We start from the raw sequence: 22,007 nt of genomic DNA, 5'->3' as shown, positions 1-22,007 counted from the left end.
AATGCAGACCCACCCTACCCCCACCTCCACCCCATCATTTTTTTTTATTTTGGCTTGTCAAGCAATTTTTGGTAGTTGATAGTGCCCCCTCAACTGAAAATGTATGGCTGTGCCCCCCCCCCCCCCAACTGAAATTGCTTCCTACGGGCCTGATAAATGACAGTAGTATATTTTTGAATCACTGATTCATATTGCTGAATCGATTAATTATAGATAGGAAGGCATTGCTGCATTAGGGATGGGGGACGGGGTCTCAAAACTTGAATCGGCAATAGCATTACTGTGCTTTAAGCAATCTGATGTTTACTGTAATTTCAATATTAATGATTTTAAAAGACTGGACATCGGTTCATCTAATGGGCTAGTGTAAACTATTCCAGTGTGGTACTGTTTTGTTGCAATCGCATCTTCTCAGGCCTTTTCGGATAGCTCTAAAGAACTTCACATCACTGGATCTGGATGTTAAAATTTTGTACACAATGAAGTCGCTTGCCATCAAAGTATTAGCTAGACAGCTTCTGGAGTATATTTTAGGCTACATCGTATACGTTGCATTTAATGAAATGGCTCTAAACCGTATATGAGGCACTCTATACAGAGGTAGCGTCATCAAGCCAACACTGTTAATATGGTTACACGTGACCTGTGTGTACACATTGCTGTATGACGTCCTAAAATTAATACAGGGGGTTGTCCAATCGCATCATCTCGGGTCTTTCCGTCGGAGGTCGGAAAAACAACCTCGAATATATTAACATCACCAGATGTTAAAAATTTATTCAAGATGGATTCGCTTCCTATTTATTAAAGAATTGGAAATACAAAGTTAAAACTCCTGTAGTGTATTTTAGGAATAATATCTTTACATTCAATAAAGTTGGGTTCCAAACTCTACAAATAAGAGGTCTCCCTACATTTATTTCAAAGTTTATGAAAAGGGGGATTGTCATGGACGCCTACGTAACACATTCGAGGTTGTTTTTCCGTTTGTCGGAAAGGCCCGAGAAGTTTCGATTGGGAGTTGTCATCATGCATGGACAATTGCGCAGGCCCAAGAAGTTAGTTAAGAAAAGCCACGTTTTTATTATTAGTTTTTAGAATTAACTGATCTTTGCAGTCTTGGCGTAATGGGGCCTATTTAGTTACTGTACAGGTACTTTTTGCACAGGCACGAAACTTCATATAATATGTATTTTCAGATCCCACGAAACTGACATGATATCTTTTCCCAGAATGCCCTACCATGATTATGAGCATACAAACTCTGGTTAAAAAAAAGACCAACGTTGTTTCTATCGTTCCACTGTACTACATGTAGCAATAAAATCAACAAGGTCTAATTACAACTACCTTGGTTAATTTTCCGTCACCTGGGTGTCAGAGAAAATGATAAACACCATACTGCGGAGGAGTTGTGCTGGATTATTGCCTGCTTGCAATTATTTTATTTCAATAAATTAGAGTATCCGATGTTGATGAACAGTCCCATTGACACAAGAAATCCTTAATTTAAGACAGTAAGAGACGAAACGAAATTCAACATGGCGGGTAGTTGAAGGCCTTCAATGTCGATTTTATAGTATAGGGAGGTAGTTCTATACAGACTTATCATTTCGTTATTTACGAAACTTAATAGTTATGGAGCAACTATGCTCTGGAAATTGGAAATAGCAGAAGTCACTAGCGGTACAGCTCAAAATGATTGATAAAAGAAGTGGCAGACTGGGGTGTTTTACACGACTCAGTTGGATACTGAAGAATTGTGGTTCTTCCACTTCGCTGATTTAATTTGCTGAAATACAGAACAAACACGGCTTTAAACAATATTTTTTTGTAATCAATCAATCCACTGCTAGAAGAAGTTTGGGCGGGGTACTGAATATATACATAATATATGTGTATAAGAGTTTCAACTTGGGGTTTAGAAAACTAAAGAAAACTCGTTTAAAATCGATTACAGTGAAAGTTATAAATTAGATTTTTTATTTTTATTTTTGCTCTCTGTGCGCACGCACATCAGATGTCGAAAGACAATCCATCTCAATCCTTGATCCTAAAGTCAATGCAAAATTTTCTAGATAAACTTTTGAGTCTACCTGTCGCTGTCGGTTATCATTGAAGTGAAAGGAAGACCAAACCCGATGCAATTTCAAAGAACTGAAACCCGATTTACTATATGCATCTATCTAATTTTATTTTATTAAAGCCCTGGTAGGCAAAATGACAAGTAGATGAAAAATTGTGTACTTTGAAATATACTTTGTATGGTATATAGCTTACGGCGCATTTGACAAACACTTTTATTTCAGGTAATTCAAATTTTCAAAGTTATTATTAGAACTATAAATATTGGTTATATATTATATCAAAACACCAGGTGCCCCTGTTCCTTGTTAATAAAAGCGTGTACTTTGAAATATTCTCTTCAGAATTCATTAACACATCTCTCACAAATAATTTTAATAAATTTAATTCAAATGATAATATTAAATTTAGATATGCATTTATAAAGTGTGTTTATTTAATAATCAGTATCAAGCATTGAAATGCATACTTATATACTTAAGCAATCAGGAGAAAATACTGAATCCATTAAAAATTGGAATTCACTTTTATCTACCCTGCTACTTTTAAATAAAAAAATTTCACAACACTGCTACTGTATAGGAAAGAAGTGTTGCCCATATTTTTGGATGTCGGAAATGAAGTTTTTCTATTAAATTGCAACATGTAGTCTTACAATTCGTTGATAATATTGGGAGGGGGGATGTTAAGTACCTTAACCTGTTATTGAAGACCCATGAGTCAAATTATTGGGAAAATAGAAAGAGTACAGCGAAAGAAGGGTCTAAATTTGACCTCCGCTTGTGAATACAATCGTATTTTCATGCCCCCGTAATCGAAGATTCGGGGGCATATAGTTTTTGCCCTGTCCGTCCGTCTGTCTGTCTGTCTGTCTATCTGTCTGTCTGTTTGTCCGCAAAAACTATAGCCTTGCCCATGACTTTTGATTGGTTAGAGCTTTGGCTTTTATATTTCAAATGTGTGTTACTTGTGACATGACCTTTCTTTGGGTACCATCATATTTGACCTTTTGACCTTGACCTTAGAGTTTGGCCCACTTTTGCAAAATTTTATGAGACTTTAACCTTCGCCATAACTTTTGAACAGTTGGTGCTTGGGCTTTCAAACTTCACATGTGTATTTTTTGTGACAAGACCTTTCATGGGATACCAAAAATTTTGACCCCTTGACCTTGACCTTGGATTTTGACCTAGTTTTGAGAAAAACTTTAACCTTGGCCATAACTTTTGAACTGTTGGTGCTAGGGCTTTCATTCTTTACATGTGCATTTCTTGTGACAAGGCCTTTCTGTGGATACACAACTTTGTCTTTTTGCCTAGACCTTGGAGTTTGACCTACTTTGATTTTGAAAAACTTTAACCTTGGTCATAACTTTTGAATAATTGGTGTTTGAGCTTTCAAACTTCACATGTGTTTTTCTTGAAACAAGACCTTTCTTGAATACCAACATTATATTTGACCTTTTGACTTTGACCTTGGAGTTTGACCCACTTTTGCAATTTTTAATGAAAATTTAACCTTGGTCATAACTTTTAAACAGTTGGTGCTTGGGCTTTCAAACTTCACATTTGTTATTCTTGTGACAAGACCTTCCTTTGTATACCAACAACTTTGACCCTTTAATCTTGACCTTGGAGTTTTACCTACTTTTGAAAAACTTTAACCTTGCCCAAAACTTTTAAACAGTTAATGTTTGGACTTTTAAACTTCACACGTGTATTCCTTGTGACAAGGCCTTTCTTGGATACTAAAATCTTTGACCCTTTAACCTTAATCTTGGAGTTTGACCTACTTTTAAAAAAAAATTAAACCTTGGCCATAACTTTTGAACTGTTGGTGCTAGAGCTTTCATACTTCACAGGTATATTTCTTGTGACAAGACCCTTCTTTTGATATCAACAACTTTGACATTTTGACCTTGACCTTGGAGTTTGACCTACTTTCATTTTGAAAAACTTTTAATCTTGGTTTAACTTTTGAACAGTTTGTGATGGAGCTTTCCTACTTCACATGTATATTTCTTGTGAGAATTCCCTCTTTTGGATGCCAACAATTTTGGCATTGACCTTGGAGTTTGACCTACATTTAAAAAACTTTAACCTTGGCTATCACATTTGAACGTTTAGTTCTAGGGCTTTCACATTTCACGAAATGTGTATCAAGACCTTCCCTTGGGCACCATTTGACCTTGACCTTGAGGTTTTGCTTACTTTTAAAAATGTTTAACCTTCGCCATAACTTTTCAACGGTTGGTGCTAAGGCTTTCATTTTTCACAGGTATATCCTCGATACAAGACCTTTCTTTGGATACCAACATTTTTGATCTCTTGACATGGAGTTTGACTTGCATTTGAAAACTTCAACCTTCGCCATAAGCTGCTATACGGGGGCATCAGTGTTTCACAAACACATCTTGTTTCTAGCTGCACTGTAAATAATCACAATGTTCTGTGAACTGAAGATTTTCTTGCAGTTCCTAAATATAGTGCTCTGGGCTAAGCAGTTTTCGGCATAATGGACAACAAAGCTACAGTTTGAATGAATCCATAATTGCAATGAGATTTTGTACATAATAAACTGTAGTAAAATCAAATTGTGATACAACATCAGGCAAGTAAACGCGACTGTCTTCAAGTGGGGAATACTAAAAATCAAACTTTGAAAAACACGATTCTAAAATTTGATTTGATTTCTGGACATATTGAAAGAATCTGTAAGCACAGCAGAGTTTGAACTTAGTTTTACAAAGAACGTTACCTCTTGTTTCTCCTGAGATTATTTCTTGCGAAAAATTTTAATTGCATATTAAAAAAAAAAAAGATTAAAAATCGCAGTAAAAGTCTCGTTTTCAAAATTTTAAAAGGCTAGTATGCATCTTTTAAGTATGAAATGGATAAAGATTAAAATGAAAGTGTAAAGAGTGTGGATTTAAACGGTAATAGACATACAGACATTCGCATTGTAAAAATTCCATAATGCACCAATTCAGTTCTTATTTGTTTATATAACAAAGTGCAATGAAAAGAAAGCCCATTCAATGCTCAATATTTTCTCTGTTACCTGTAACGATAGTTTTAGATTGCATTTTTTTTTCAATTTTCAAAATTAATATTGTTGCAAGGTTGTACTAAGTCTTGTGTATGGTTGACTTAACAACTCTTTTTTCTAATTGATAAGACACACACATTTCATTTGATTTTTATCTTTAACCAGATAACAATGCAACAAAGGAAGAACAGCAGGTAGACCTAGCACTATAGTAATATCATCGTGTAACAATACAGGGAACTAGAGTAAGTCAATCTTAGAGGAACTTCATTTTACTCCTCTCCTGGGAAAACGTTTCGCAAGATTCCCTTACCGTGTGTGTTAAAAAGGATACCCTGACCGTAATCAGCTGCAATTGTACATGTTTTTATCTTTAAACTTTCTTAGACAACAGCTGATTTTGCAATATGATCAATGTAATCGTTGATGCGTATTTTAAACCCTTTTTTGATCGCGGTAAATGTGCATAAAAAGGCATGGGATCCAATTTTTTCTGAAACTTTTCGGTAAAAAAAAATCAGTAAACGATTTAAACAATGCGCCTTCAGGAGTACGTATCTTTACGGGAGAGGTGTGGGTTGTTGAGTTCTAGAGGTATCTATAACCGATTCTGACAGAGTACCCTCCCTTTCCATGGCGGGAACTGTTACCGTAATTGAACTGTTTTCGTGTTGTCTATTAGTTTCCGGAAGTCCTTCCGCTGTTTTCGCACGTGACGACTCTTCTTTCTGACGTGATTTGATCTCATTGTCCGTTTCCCGCCTCGCGTCTGGTATCGTCTGCGTAGGTGTGCCCTGATTCGTCTGCTTCTGAGCATCCACTTGCTGGTTTTGAAACTTTGATAGTGGGTAGCTTATTCCGAGTTTTTCCATCAAAGAAAGTTGCATTTCAATTTTACATATTCCACATTTACAATTATCAATATCTGCTGTAGACAGGCTGTGCAAGTCGGTTTTAGCAGGTGTTCGTAAATAAAACTTTCGATCATACAGTTTTGATTGAAAGTTTACTTTCATGTATGAATTAATATTTGGATCCTCCAGCATATCAGGTGACCGGCGAGGGCTAAGCTCCTCCTGATCTGGGGCAAAGTACAATTTCCTAACTTTTGAGGATCTTGGAGAAACACTTCGCGACAATGTTGAGCGGGGCGAAGATCTTGTGTACTTGGCGAGATCATCAATCGATAGTCGATCCTCATCATCCCGAGAGTAATAGTCGAGGATATGACCGACTTTTTGGTTGTAGTAAACTCGTTCGTGCTGCAGTGCGGGACTCTCGTCCTGTTCCAATCTTTCGCCTTTAATGGCAATATATTTTGGCTTCTTGAGGTAATCTTTTCGTATACTTGCAAGAAAGCCGCCGTCGGTTGTTCGTGATTTCAGTAGATTTGTTGGGTCGTTTCTAGACCTCTTTATGAAGAACACTTTTCCATTATCAATATACATGGTACCCTCCGCAGTTTCACGAACATTGAAGCGTCTCTGTGACGTATCTCTTAAAAATGACTTGTTGTCTACGAGCAGTGATGACGCATCCTCAAGATCCATGCTAGCCTCTCTTTGACGACCGGTAGGAGTTCGAATTCGTCCCCCTGTGGCTTTGTGCTCACTGCAGATATCGTGAAGATTTGGTGTGGATATTTCCTGTCCAGATGCTGGACTATCTAATTTTGTGACGGGAAATTGTGGAGCTGTGGATGCTCTCTCACGTGGAGAGTAGGGAGAAATAGGAGGATTTGACGAAAATTTCACTTTTGCAGAATTCACACGTTGTTGAGTTTTAAAGTGGTCTATGTAACCAGACTTCCTGTTCGGAAACTGAAATCGTCTACCACTTCCTTGAATGCTTTTGCTATTCCTCGGGGGGATTTCTGTGAAACTGGCGCTTCTCATTGTACTGGTGGTTCCCCCTCCCCGCGTCCCCCGCTTGGGTCGGGGTGTTGGTCCTGGCGTTCTACACCGCTCCCCCTCCGGGTTTTCTATTTCTTCCCTTCTAGAAGTCAGTTGATAACGTGGCGGCATCCGTTGCCACAGTGACCAGCAAGTTGTTGACATATCTATAAAAGAACAGAAATAAATATCTTTTTTTTAATTTCACTATATAATATAGAGTCATATGAATCGCTATTTGAGAGAGAGAGAGAATAAACCAGTGTTTAAGGTGATATTTGATATATCTTTCCAATAAAGCAACTAGCATTAATCAAGTACAGACTGAATATAAAACCCCACTACCTTCTCATAAAATACCCGTAAAAGTTTTTCTGGGCTATTGAATTTAAGATAAAACAGCAGATATTGCATTGATTTGTCGTAAAAAGGCAGACGTTATGGTTACTTAAAGCAAGTTCTTTGTTTTTTCTGGGATCATTTTATACATTGAATAACTGGTTTAATAATTCTTCTCGAGTGCACAATGATTAAGTGACATATAAACAGCATATTTCTGTTTGAATTTGTTTTTGTTTTGAGTTGGTTTTAGCTGAGGGTCTACTCTTTCGAAAAAAAATGTAAAAATTAATAAAATTCTTCATGTATCGAATGAAAGGACGAATGATCAAAAAAGGAGCCTCTCTTGTCAAAATTCTACTTTAAAGGGAGTTATTATGAATTGTATATAAGTGATTTTGTTTATTTAGCAGTGATCTATCTTACTAGTCTAAATATATGTAATTAGAAAAGGGATTCATGTTTTTTATTACGTCTGCTACATGCACAAATAAGTTGAAGTTTGTTCTTTATCGCATTACTTTGATACTAATCATATTCAGTGCATGCATATTTTGGCAAGTTTCAAAACAATTGGCAAGTTCTACAAGAATTCGCCGGCCATTCCCACCATCCCTGAAAATTATTTAAGCATGATATAATAATAATAATAATAATAATAATAAAGTGAAAGCTACTTTTATAATTGACGAAAATAAATTAAAGGTCCTTCCAGTTAAGTTACTTGTCATCAAAATGATGAGTGCTTTTAATAATCTTATTTTCTTACCTTTTTCAAATACAACGAAATCCATTTTTTTTATGTTTATGTACACTCGATAAAACAAAAATCCCCTCTCCCTCTGTAAAAAGAATCCTAGTAAAATAAAACTTTAAGTGGATACTCCATTAGGGGGCCGCTATCTGTCTCTCACGCCTGTGTATCTACACCATTGTTTATAGTTTCAGATACTCTATTGGTCTAACGTCTTTAAATACTCAATAAGGATAAAGAGGATTAACGTAAAACACGGGACTTTAATCAACACAACAAGTACCCGTCCTTTGTTTCCATAAGTCCGCCATTTGTCGCCTATGTAAACATTTGGAGAATTTAACTATATGAATTGCATTAAATTTTTGCAATTGGCGCATTATGAACTATTCATTGTTATTTTTTATATACATTTACCTTTGTGATCTTTAAAAACTCTGGGACTTAATTTGTTCTCTGTAACTTTTTTCTCCCCTTTAATACCTATTTTTTCTACAGGTTGATCTTTTTACCCCACCCCCGGTAGGGGTATGTGGGGGTGGGGAATGGTATGAATTTACGCTATATAGAAGTACGCGGTCACAACTTTTCCGAGGAAATTTGTCCCAACGTACTTAAAGTACATTTAGACAAAAATCTCAAAAATCCGCATAATTTTCTACCCGCGGATTGAACAGAAAATGTGATTCTGCGGAATTATGACCCCATGGAAAAAAAGTACCATTACAGTATCTCGATAGATCAACAGCGTCTCTATTAAAATCAAATATTGGAGTCACAAGTTGAAAATAATTTTGCAACTTCGTATTTAAAAAAAAGGATCTATTACAAAGTTATTTAAGTACATATTTTGGGACATTCTGTAGAGGCCTAACACTCTAACCTAGAAGAAAGTGGTACAATTGTAAGCTAATTGTCCCTTCAGATATGGCGGATTCTCTCTCTCTCTCTCTCTCTCTCTCTCTCTCTCTCTCTCTCTGTATTCCACACCATCTCCAAGTTTCCAATGGGAGACGATGATATGGTGTTCTAAATTTGAGTGATATTGTTCTTAGTTAAAATTTATAACAAGTATTTTTAATTAAGGAATGAATTTAATAGCTACTAATTTTATACGGTATAAACTGGGTTGGGTCAGTTTACGCTTTATAAACTGCGAAACTGTTTATAAAAAAAGCGTAAACTGTTCCAACTCAGATTATACCGTATAAATTGGGTAGCTATTAATTTCATTCCTTATAATTTAATTTTCATTCAATTAGTGTAAGAAAAAAAGATGATTGTTCTTAAAAAATGACTTCAATTTGTACAAAATTTGAAATGTAACGTCAGGCGGATCGATACGTTTGGATAAAAAATTTACTTTATATCGTATAAAATGGGTTGCCTATGTCACAAAGACTTGTAAGTCATTGTGACATACATATAGGCAACCCATTTTATATGATATAAAGTAATTTTTTATCCAGTCAAATACAGCGTTACAACCAGAATTAAATTATATATTTTTCAAATCCCAAATTTTGTTTTGATGATATCTGACTTTAAGGCGAATCGCGGTTGTCACTTTGCCATTTCTGTAAATGTACTGATCTTGAAGACGTTGTTTAACTACGGTACTGTTTTTAACTACATGTATTCGATATTAACTTGCTCATTCCATACCTTTGAGTAATCATAAAGATCAAGTATATCAAGACAAGGGTTCCTTTGTATAAAAAATCTCAAATACATGTAAATCCATGTATAATATTTTCAGGACTAATTCATCAATGCTATATGACCAAGCCTTTAATTTCAGGACTGTTAATTTATTCTAGATCAGTGAGGGACAATGCCACTTAGCTATAGCATGCCTAGCGTTTATATCGTTTTCAGTAGTCTTTACATTGAAACGAAAATGTTTTTTACATAAAAATAGAAAAAAGGATATAAAAAAAATCATTTCCTCAATAATTTTACTCAATAAAACAATGTCCAATTTGGAATAATAGTTTAGTTAGTTATTATCTACATGTACTCACACGTATAGGGGTATATCATGAACGGCGAATACTTGAAAAAGATATAATCACGGCGTCCAGCGGCCGTCTCCATCTTGGAAGGACAAGACGATTTAAGTGTATCTATCGCTCCAGTGACAGCCCCGACATTGTAATTATCCCAGATTGATGAGCGCCATGTCCCTGATTGATCTATTACCAGATCTTCCAATACAAATTTTTGTTTACTCTAGTTAAATATCCTTTCAAAATTATTGACAAATGAGCTACATTTTTACCCTGAGAGACAAAATTATGTACACACGATAGCAAATAATTTACTTTCGCTTTTTTTTTGTGTTGGATAATACAGCAGATTTTTCTTTTTAGAATTTTTTCAAGTGTTATTGGAAACCCCAGAGAAATTTGACAATTTCTTGAGAGATTTACTCTAACACCTGAAATGTCACGTACTTTCAACATTAAATATTTTCTCTCGAGACATTAAACTAACTGTTTGTCTTAAGTTTCCATTGACACTCATTTCTTATAGAAAACAAAAGCAACAAAGATATAATAATTATATGTTACATTTGAGTAAATAGCTGTACATATAAAATATTTGATAGCACCATCAATAAATATCAATTCCTACCTTTAATATACAGATGTTGTGGATATCTTTAATTTGTCGACATCATACTTCTTAAAAATCGTGCCTGTCTCTCAATCGGTTGGCTTTGGTCCGACTTTCCTCTGTCAGTAGTAATCAAAAGCGCACTTATATGAAACACTGACGACTTACAATTCCAGTCAATAGATCGTTACCCCTCACCCAGCAACATGACCTCAAAAAATTCACATTTTCATTTATTTTCTCCTAATCTCAGAGTTACAAACAGTGTATGAAAGAAAGAACAAGTAACTAGAAAGCGATAACATATCGTTAAGGTTTCCAGAACCAGTTGAAATGTATACCAATGTCGGACTGTTGTTTGAGTGGTTTGAATTTCAGCGATAATAGAGCCATACAAATGTATAGCGGGGTCGTAATCCCCCCAATACCCCGATTAAATAAATTTTGATGTGTGTATTTCTCTCGTTCTCCACTGCAGGGGCTATCGCATTCAGCAAACAGCCGGGATTTGTTTTAAATTAATGAAACTTTTAAGTCGAACCTCATGACGTAAAAATGTGTGTATGTCAATATTATACTGGCATTGTACCACATTTTGGGAATGAAAATTAAGCTGATTTTTAAAGTCCGCGTACAATCTTCGTTGAATTTAGATTTGAAAATAACATATGAGATTTAATAAGTCAGATTGAATGAATTTAGCAAATTAAATTGCAATCTATTGTTTCTTATAATGATACTATGTGCATGTGAAACATAAAAAAGATTAATGAACGATCAAAGTGTAGAAAAAATTCAAAGAAAGAAAAACTAATAACGAAAAGAATGTACTCCCTTGTAAAACTGCTTAGTTAAGAAAGAACAAGTCCATTGAAGGACCCGTTGAAATGTGAACTGAAAACTGAAGATTCAGATTTAATAAGCATGGTTTTTCATATCACATCAACTGATAAATTCAAGTTTTAGCGCTGAAATTCGTGTACATGTATATAATACGAAGAGCGAAGTTATTCGTCATTCGAGAATTTGTATAGTAAATCGAGAACGGGTATTCATTTCAAAGCCTTAAGTTTGTTTATTGCCATCCTAACATTGTGCAAAAGACGCATTATACGTTTAGAAAATTTGTGTGAAATTGAGAAAATTGCGAAATATTAGGTTGATGTTTAAAAAATTAAAAATGTATAAAAAGTATCATTCGGCTAACGCGCCCATCGATCCACCATCAGAATGTTCAACTATCAATTTCATTCGGCAAATCTCGGCTGATTCCGTCACCTTCATCAAACATGGTACGCACTGCACTGTGCCTTTACTAGAAATCTAGAGAAAGAGTTTTGAGAAATAAAGCACGCATGTGTATGAGGAAGAGGTGTACGTCAGTGTCGCTGTTTTCTTATGTTTGAATATTTTGCAGTTTTGAAATTCATTCTATAATTATAGAATAATGATAAATTTGGTATGATATTTAATAATTTCCCATGTTTTATGTTTATTAATATACTATGTTATATATTTATATATTATGTTTATGTTTGTCTATTGTTTAATGTCCCTCTCGAGAATTTTTCACTCATATGGAGACGCCACCACTTGCCGGTGGAGAGCTGCAAATTTTTTGACCTCTACTCGGCACTTAGGGCCATTGAGCAGTGAGAGGTCGTTTTCGTGCCACACCTACACGGGACCTCGGTTTATACGGTCTCATCCGAAGGACCGGTCTCCACGTCCCACAGTGGGATTCGAACCCGCGACGTAAGGATCAACTCCTTACTCCGCAGCTCTAGAGCGAACGCTCTAACCACTGCGCCACGCGGGCGACTTATACATTATGAGCAGAAGAACAAATTACATTGCATCAATGTTTCCTTTTTACTTCTTGGCAGTGACTTCTTACTAAATTCAAAATGTCAGGTCAGTTTGAATTGAAATAATATTAATCGATTTTTAAAGAAAAAAAAAGAATTCATTTGTTTTTGTTTGTTTGTTTGTTTGTTTTTTTGTTTGTTTGTTTTTTTTTGTTTTTTTTTTTTTTGTTTTTTTTTTCATTTAAATACATTCATTTAAAAAAAAATTCTTAAAAGTAGCGTAATCATATTCAAATGTGAGTGCAATCGCATTTTCTCTGGCCTTTCCGGCAAGCTCGGAAGGTTTTTCCGCTTGTCAGAAAGATTGGTGTAAGTATTTAGAAACTAAGCGTGTAAAGCAAGTTAGAAATTAGATTTTTTTTCTTTCTTTGTTGTTTTTCTCAGCTAAACATGAAAAGCAATGTGTTAAGTTTCATGATTAAAATCCACAATGAATACAGGGTTCAAACAATGTAAACATTCAATATTTCACATGACACAGTGCGTGTAAATATTGTATCGATTCATAAACTACGGGAGGCAACTCTGATCCCTTTGCCATATTAAGTATCGATGAAAGTGCACCCCAAATTGTACTTGGGAGAATACCAATGTCAATCTCTATAAAAGCAAGAATAATTGGTTTTTGGGAAAGAATTTTTACAGGAAAACAAGAGAAAATTTCTCGAACACTTTATGGTATTATAAACTTGATGTTGCTGATGTTTATCATTCCAAATGGTTGAATTGTGTTAAAGATATTTTAACTACATGTCAATTGTTGGAGAAATCAATCTCCTGATAGACTTTTAATTTACATTTATCTAAAAATGTGAAGAAATACTATAACAAATTATTATCTCGGAAGTAACATGGATTTCACTTTACACTTTTCTTAAGGTATATCACTCGTGAAACGTATTATTTCAAGGATTTATTGAGAAGTATATTTTAGATTACTACTCATATAGCATGACTCAAAATCGCAAAGAAAATTAGGGGTTGTGAGTCTTATTGAGAGACGGTACAATTAACCTGACCTTTTTGCACTTAAATTGTAACTGTCAGGTTAATCACTTAATCTTTATCATATTTTACCAAATGTAATCATAGCAATACATATAATCTTATTTTATGTAAAATAAATTGAATGATATTTATTGTTGAAAAAATACTGCAAATTAATGCATGTAAATTGTTGTGTTACCTTTTTCGCAATAAAAAATATCATACTTTGGGGTATTAAAAATTTAATAAGCAATAAAATGTTTTCTAATATCGAGTTTTTTTATGACTTAAGTGCCGATTGGTTTAAAGTATCGTGAAATTCAAAATAATGAAAGAAAAAGTTGGGACCAGTGATGTAAATTTTGAGATATTGGTCAAAATCTGCGATTTTTAGGCGAATTAAAAACAATGTAAATATTATCTTGACTTCTTAAATATATCTTTATTTTTTGGCAAAGCCTGTTGAATGAATGTGTTAAAATTTGTTTTAAAAATATTAATTGAAAACTATATTTTTTATTCCTAGAATATAACAACGAAAAAAAGTACCAATATGTATTATTACATTAAAGTAATGCCGTGGTTTTTTTGCATCCGGTTTGGATTTTATAACCCGACTATCTTTGAATATAGGTGAAAGACACATTACTATGGCATGTCAAATGTTGCAAAATTCGATCTTTTCCATTTGCATTGTATAATTTTCCATTTGTATTTTATTACTTTTAGTTTAAAATATATTTATTCATTACAATTGAAATGGATTGAACAGCAGGCATATTGCCTATAATCGTTCTCTCCATAGGTCAAGGTACATATAACAATTATTGGTACATTTAACATTGAAAAGCAGTAGGTAAGATAAACCATTAATTGGTACATGTATAAAGTGAATCCACAGAGAGAGAGAGAGAGAGACCATAAAAAAACATAATAAAGTTGACTCAGAGTTGAGAAATTTCCTTAACATACCTAAAATGAGATATTATTCTTCCTAGCATATCATGATAAACTATGATTTCAGTGAAAACCTCTTTGAGTTTCTTATTAAGGTATGTACATGATCAAAAAATGAAAAGTTGTCTTCTAAACATAAGGATTCAGCACCATATAGTATATTATCTATATCAATTTTATTACTTTTCATTTGTATTGTATAATTTCCATTTATATTCTATATTTTTTCATTTGCATTGTAAATTTTTAATTGTATTCAATAATTCTCCATTTGTATAGTATAATTTTTTATTTGTATTGTACAATTTTTTATTTGTATTGTATAATTTTTTTTGTGTTGTATAATTTTTATTTGTATTCTATAACTTTCCATTTGTATTCTATAATTTTCCATTTGTATTCTATAATTTTTATTTGTATGGTATAATTTTTATTTGTATTCTATAATTTTCCATTTGTATTATATAATTTTTATTTGTATTCTATAATTTTCCATTTTGTATTCTATATAATTTTTATTTGTATTCTATAATTTTCCATTTGTATTCTATAATTTTTATTTGTATTCTATAATTTTTATTTGTATTCTATAATTTTCCATTTGATTGCCAGAAATTTTTGAAAGCCCTGACTTACCTTAATCAGAACAAACAACACGCTTTTTAAGACTATAGATATAAAGCGGATTTTATATTTGCGTGAATTGGGGGTAATTTTCGCAAATTGTATACCAAGCTGAATAGCAATGTTATGTCGAGCTTCTCACCCCAAGAAATGCTCCTTTTGTCTATGCAAGGCCTAAGAGGGGGGAGGGTAATAAATTTTATTTACTTATACCTCAAACGTTTATTAGTCATTGAATGTAATCAAACAATGCCAATTTCCACCCCTCGTCTATTTTCTGCAGGTATATATATCTGATCCGCTTATGTTGAAAGAAAGGCATCGTTAACAAATACTATCTGAGGGGTGTATCCGGTTTGTTAGTGCAATTACAAGAAATTTTTAGTTTTTAGCAATATTGTTATTAACACATAACCAGATCTAGATTAACCTCTTAAAGAGTACACACTTACCTTTCATTAAAGGCAAATTAATTAATATTCTTTCCTGAAAGTAATACTGGGGAGGTTCTTTATTGGATATTCTAATACTAAATTATTAAATACAAAAGTTTATATGAATTTTATGAATGCAGATCTTTTATCATTTTGTGATCAGTTTGTCTCAATCATGGTCAAAGTTTGTATTTTTCATCTTCATACATGTATCTACAGATAATAAAAACAAAAGCAAAAAAAAAAAAAAAAAAAGATTAACTTCTCTTGAATGAAATGAGGACAAAAAATGGAAGAAAGATGCATGACAACATATTTAATGGAAGAGTGATGAGACTAATTTTTTAACATAATTCATAAAAACTGATAACAGTAATAATTTAACATTAACTATCAACATAGTATAATAAAACAACCATTTATATCAGTCCATAAATATATCAGAAACAGATATTACTGCTACATCAACCGCTTTATAACATGTGGGGCCTGTTAATCTAAACTAATCTTTCAATGTGTTAATGAGCTTAAGCTAATTATAATCTATTTAAATCTCAGGTACAGTAATTGCATACTTTACAATAGGATTGAAATTTTGTCAAAATACAGATCATTTCAATTTCATAATTTGTTTATACAAGAGTGTCCTTGTGTGATATCAAACGAGAATCATTCCCTCCCAGTTTTTCTCCTTCTCTCTCTTTCTCTCCGTATAAATGAGAGAAGGGGGAAAAGATATCCTATGTTTACAAGTGCATGCCCGTTATCGTTCTAACTTCTCGAGTTAACGAAAATTTGACAGAAAGAAACAAATCGAGAAGAGAGAAACAGAGCAGTTCGTCGACCTTGAAACGGTGTACTTGATCATGTGACCGGTGTACTTGTTACAAACGTCAATCGCGTCCTTCTAAACGAAAAATTAAGAACAACGATTCCTCATTCAGTAAAAACCACACCTAATTTAGTTCGTCTTTTCCTTTCTAAATAAGGTGGCACATGTATGTCTAATATAGTAAAAAAGTTAATTCCGTGTAATTACATTGTAAATACATGAAAATTTCCAAATTCCATGGCGTTTCAGAAACCCAACAATAAATATGAGTTAGTCCTTTACAAAAGGATAACAGAGTTGGACAGAATATCTTTAAACAACATCTGGGAGGGAAAATGAGGAGGGGGAATTCAGTGCTTGATGCCCATTCTTTGAACGAAACAAAATACAAAGAGGGAAAATACGTGATCAGGTTTCGAAAGTTTCTTGGCAAAAGACGATTCATTTTGCACCGAATTACAAGAGATGGAATGAATTATTGAAAACAAATTTAAAATACACATTGAACTTATACTAGCAGGATGTGAACTAGTATACATGTAGTAGTACCTACATAAGATAAACAATTGTCAAAAATACAATCAGTGCACAAAACGAAAACAAAAAAGCACAAAAAACAACTGACCATAACTTATTACAAAACTGAGACACTTAAGAAGCACCCGGGTTGCAAATATAATACTGAAATTTAACTATCAGTCACATTCAGGGCTAAGAAGTTTTCAAGTGCACCATATTCACTTGATCTGACACATGAAGTTTTAAGGTTTACTGACGTGCACCGTGTTCGATTGGGAAGCTCGAGAAACCCTCTTTTGACTGAACCTCTTTGACACTGGTTAGCCATCTTATGATATCATAAGTCTTGAAATCATCACAGAAGTTTTTATTGTTGTTCATGTCTGGATGAGATGAGGGGGGAGGGCCCTGGTCTTTACTGTAACGAGTAAACATGAACGGCTTCACGCTTGACCGCGTAATTTTAGCACCACTAGTACTGTTTGTCGTTGTTTTCATGGAAGACTTCTGAGCAGACGACACTCTTCTGATTTCTCTTGGGTTCGAATTTGATTTGTCTTTCCGGTTTGATTCTAAAGGCAGACGATAATTCGGTTTGTCTGGCTTCATACTATCGTCAGTTTCACCTTCACATTTTTTCTCACGAAAATAGTTATTGAGTTTAGTTGTCCTAACAAACTTCCCAGTCTTAGTAAATACGGGGATTCCATTTTCAATTAGCCTGTTACTATAATCCGTCATATCTCCCCCACTCCTTGAATCACGATCCCCTTGATAAGTTGATTCACGCGGGTTGTAGGTTGGAATTACTCCGTCTTCACAAACATCCATCCGCACAAAATCCTCGGCATCAGTCTCAATAAGCGGATACGAGTCCCCTGACGTACGGCGATGTAAACTTCCGCTGTTGGTTGATGTAGATTTTGACAGCGACCTTGGAGATACAGTCCTATTTTCATGGGAATCTTTTAAGTCGTAAATATCCGAAATTTTCATCGATGTTTTCTCCTGATCATGTAATACCTCTGAAGTTTGACAAGACTTGACCGGAATTCGCTGAATTTGATGCTGTCGCCGGATGTGGGATACATCGCCAGGATGACTGCGCATGTCTGGATCCATAGCTTTATACTTTATACCTAGTTCAGTCAGTTTATTAAGTTTGTCATCAAATTTCACTTTCTTCTGACTCTTAGAACTATATGAGCTATTTGATTGTTTCTCATTTGCAGAGGTTTTCCTTTTCTTTAAAACACACTGAATCTTAGACACGTCAAGTTTTTGAGATGCCCCCTCGCGTCCATCTAACTGATTTCCTGAAGAATTCTTCAGAATCCCTTTCCGCTGTTTTTCCTCCTTCGTTTCGTCTGGGCTTTTATACTTCATCACTCCGTGGTAGGCGACATGTTTGGTCTTAACGCCCCCTGGTGGCGGGCGGAGACGATGAACCACCAAGTCTTTGGTACCCGACCCAAGGAGAGTGACCGAGCCGTCCAGCGGATAAATAAAGACGCTCTCCCCACTTCCGACAGTGGACAGATTGTAGAATGGATTCTTCATCATATTGACCTAAAATACGAATAAATAAAAAAAATCAAATTTATATGTACATATTATTTTATATATTAATTTATTATAATACTTACAGAAAATACAAAAAAAAGTTCAAACAACCTTGCTTTGAAATGTAATATATTGAAATCATAAAAAAGAAGAAAAAACAACTTCTAAATGAAGTTCTACGTGAAAATGTATCCAGCTACACCTTAACACAGCATTGAAAAAGATATTGTCTTATTTTTTGCCTTAATTTGGAATTTTGGAACTACATGTACAATGTAATTTCATTTGGTGAGATTTTCTTTAAGCTTGATATACAGAAAAAAATCTATTTTAAACTATAAACACACTGTATTGAAAAGGTTTCGTTTTACCTCTCAACTTTTGAGTTTTACTTCACAAAAGAAAGAAATAGAAATAATGAGATCAATTTTGCTGTACTAATTATTTGCTGCCCAGGAAAAGTTAATTCAATACTTACAGAGTAAATACGAACATCGATGTGAAAGACGGTGTAAACACAGTAAAGAGGTAAGGTTTAAATCTGACTTATCTCCGCCAAATAGTATCATTCATTTTGGCAAAGTAACGGAACAATCTCGTGGAGAAGGGCCCATTTTACGCGAATCCCGGTAACACATTATCTTTCTTAAGAAATGTGTTGTTCAAATATATTTATGACCGTCTATTCTCTAAAGACGTTGAAAATTGGATCGCTGTTACTGTAAAGTTGAACTGGAGAAACCCACAAAGGGTGGCTTAACCCATTTAAAAACTGCACTTTAGATCTCAAAATGTATTGCCAACTCCAATCCGAGGTTGTATAAACCATTATGGCGTTAGATTTCGTATTTGGAAGATAATCATGAAAATAATGAATAACTCGGTTAACCAAAATCTTGTCACCATCATTAAGGTTTCTGGTTTAACATAACAATAAATTGCCGGGCTTGTGTGATAAAATCTTAAAATGTATACAGTTTTATCCCAACCCTTAGAGAAAATGAAGTGAATTAAATCCTGTCTAGATATCCATGGCGAGGAACAGTGTTTATCTATGCACCGTGTAAATTGATAATGCAACAAACTAGTTATTTGCTCAATTTTGACTTCACATTCTTCAATGTCTTAACTTTTAACTATTGTTTTTTTTTTTTTTTTTTTTTTTTTTGTTTGTTTGTTTGTTTGTTTTTTTTTTTTTTCCGAGGGATAAACATATATTTGAAAAAATTAATAACGTCTTAGACATAATTAAGAATCGTCATGTATTCCTTATATTCTGACAACCCTGCGTACATGTAAAACCGTATTGACTTACAAAGATTTGAATTTAGTATGTACGTAACATTTAGAATGAAAGGAAAACCTGTTTGAAAAAAATCTAAGAATTATACACTAAATTGCGACCACATATTTTATTAAAAAATGCATCAATTGTACGTTTATTTAGAATTTCAATCGCATAATCTTATCTCTTAAGTTAATATAAATTGTATTTATATTGCTTATTTGATTAAATTATTCAGAAAATAAATTTACTTACCTAGTAATCTTGTACAGGTAAAAGTGTCCTCATGTTTTCTCCTTGGCGAAAAACTTGCCTCAGAATTGAGCACTTCTTGTCGAAGAGTAAATATTTCTGACAGATTTCAGATTTGACAACACCCGAGAAAAAATCGATACACCTGCCAGGACCTTGGTTCACCTTTCCCGTCAGACCCAAATTTCCATTCTCAATGTACCTTTGTACCTATTTCATTTATATCTACCTGGCACGTATTTTCAAATTCACTTGCATTCCCAACACCCGGTCCAAAACGAGAACCCGTGACGTAGTAGAAAAAGATAACAATAAGCCGTGCTCGATAATTTGAATTTACTTTCCAATTTCTTCAATTGAAATGGTACACAGTGCTATACAGGGCCACACGTTTCAGTATTTATCATTTTGTTCCCCACTCATTAAAGAACTTTAATTCAAGCCCGAGGTTCTGCGGTGAAAAAAGGAAAACCGAATTTTTAACCTTTTATCTTTTTAAAGTCGATAATTTGCGACAAAACCTGCAGATTAATGTTGTTTTGTGGTTCGATATCTAGTATATAATAAACTCTATGTCTGGGTTTAAATGCAATTTAAATCTTTATTGTAAGAGGCTTAGACGCAGGAGAAAAAGTCTCCGATTTCTATTGATCTTCTGTGTACAGATGTTTATAAATATCGGTTAATTATCTACAATTATAAATTTTCAGTAAGCCGTGAAAATGATTTAATTTTAATCATAAGTGTTGAATTCAAATGTACTTAAAATGCAGATTACCTGCTTTCGGGTAGACTTAACAAGTTCATTTGATTACGTGTATCTTACACGAATTCCACGCCTACAGCCAGATATATGAATGTTTCAAGGTTAGGACTTTCCTTTCTTTCAAATTAGGAAATGTTTAAAAAATAACTTAATTTTTAGTAAAGAAGCTACAATAAGGAATGATAAACTAATTACAATTGAAGAATATGTTGATTTCAAAACAAACATTTCTAATTTAGATGAACTTGTTCGAATAAGATTTTTTTTAAAGAGAAGGTTCTTGTCTGCATAATGCATTTAATTACTCGAAAATTAAGCACTTCTTAAGAATAGAGTGTTTAAAAAGCTTAAAGGCCATTGAGCTTGTAGGTAAGATACATCGTATTACCATCGAGCACCTGATGAACACATGACTGTATCATGCAATATGTATTTTTATTATTATTTCGTAATTATGATGATTATGATGAAATCAAACATTAATCCTCACTTCTTTTGAGTGCAATCAGTATATATAAAGAAACATTCCCCTTCTGCTCTGGAGAAGGTGAATGTTTTTTTTCCCTGTTTCCTGTTTGTATTTTATTTTATTTTATTTTCAATTTTAGATCCACCTCATCCGCAGGATACATAAATATGAAGAAAAAAAGAATCCCTAAAACCTTGGCCTGCTACTCGTAGTAGATTTGTTCCTCCGTATTCCCTTGTAAATCTGATTCGCTGTAGCCCTACCCTACGAACAGGAATCTTTGCATATTAATGTGATGTTATGTGCTCCTGCTGTTCTTGAGAAAAAATCATATATTTTACCAAAATCAACAACATAAAAACTTGCGACTTTTCAGCTTTATATACAACCATTCCCCACGATAAATCCAGACCTTTTGACATTATTGACAGCTGCTTTTTCAATAAAAATGGAACTCGTAAATTTATTTATTTTGTCGTTGGTCATTTGCAAAATTGCTTTGTTAAAAAACAATCTGATTGTCCACACAAGTACTCTGATGTTCACATTAAAAAGATGCTCAAGTTTCTGATTGACAATATCTATGTGGTTTTTGGAGACCAGGTCTTCCAACAAACTATTGGAATTTCCATGGGTACCAATTGCGCCCCGTTATTAGCAGACCTATTTTTGTATTCATATGAAGCAGAATTTGTTCAAAATCTTTTACGTGAA

General features: G+C 33.8%; 2 protein-coding genes across 2 annotated transcripts; both read right to left on the bottom strand.

Moving 5' to 3' along the window:
- Positions 1 to 5,693: 5,693 nt before the first annotated feature.
- LOC133192996 (uncharacterized) lies at positions 5,694 to 11,006 on the bottom strand. The gene is made up of 2 exons (XM_061328999.1): positions 10,756 to 11,006; positions 5,694 to 7,192 (listed from the first exon to the last, which is right to left on the bottom strand). The coding sequence occupies exon 2, from the start codon at positions 7,188 to 7,190 to the stop codon at positions 5,694 to 5,696; it is 1,497 nt and encodes a 498-aa protein (XP_061184983.1). The 5' UTR covers positions 7,191 to 7,192; positions 10,756 to 11,006.
- Positions 11,007 to 16,026: 5,020 nt separating this feature from the next.
- LOC133192774 (uncharacterized) lies at positions 16,027 to 20,402 on the bottom strand. Its single transcript, XM_061328783.1, has 2 exons — positions 20,062 to 20,402; positions 16,027 to 18,527 (listed from the first exon to the last, which is right to left on the bottom strand). Exon 2 carries the CDS (start codon positions 18,519 to 18,521, stop codon positions 17,208 to 17,210), a length of 1,314 nt encoding a protein of 437 aa, XP_061184767.1. The 5' UTR covers positions 18,522 to 18,527; positions 20,062 to 20,402; the 3' UTR covers positions 16,027 to 17,207.
- Positions 20,403 to 22,007: the final 1,605 nt, after the last annotated feature.

This window comes from Saccostrea echinata, unplaced genomic scaffold (assembly GCF_033153115.1).
Source record: "Saccostrea echinata isolate AGI-Se365-2 ecotype Australia unplaced genomic scaffold, CSIRO_AGI_Sech_v1 ptg000025l, whole genome shotgun sequence".
In the NCBI taxonomy this organism is placed as follows: Eukaryota; Metazoa; Mollusca; class Bivalvia; order Ostreida; family Ostreidae; genus Saccostrea; species Saccostrea echinata.
This window is presented reverse-complemented; position numbering and strand designations above follow the sequence as displayed.

Bases quoted from the DNA above. Each gene is read 5' to 3' on its own strand.
- LOC133192996 (XM_061328999.1), bottom strand. From the start codon at position 7,190: ATGTCAACAACTTGCTGGTCACTGTGGCAACGGATGCCGCCACGTTAT.
- LOC133192774 (XM_061328783.1), bottom strand. From the start codon at position 18,521: ATGATGAAGAATCCATTCTACAATCTGTCCACTGTCGGAAGTGGGGAG.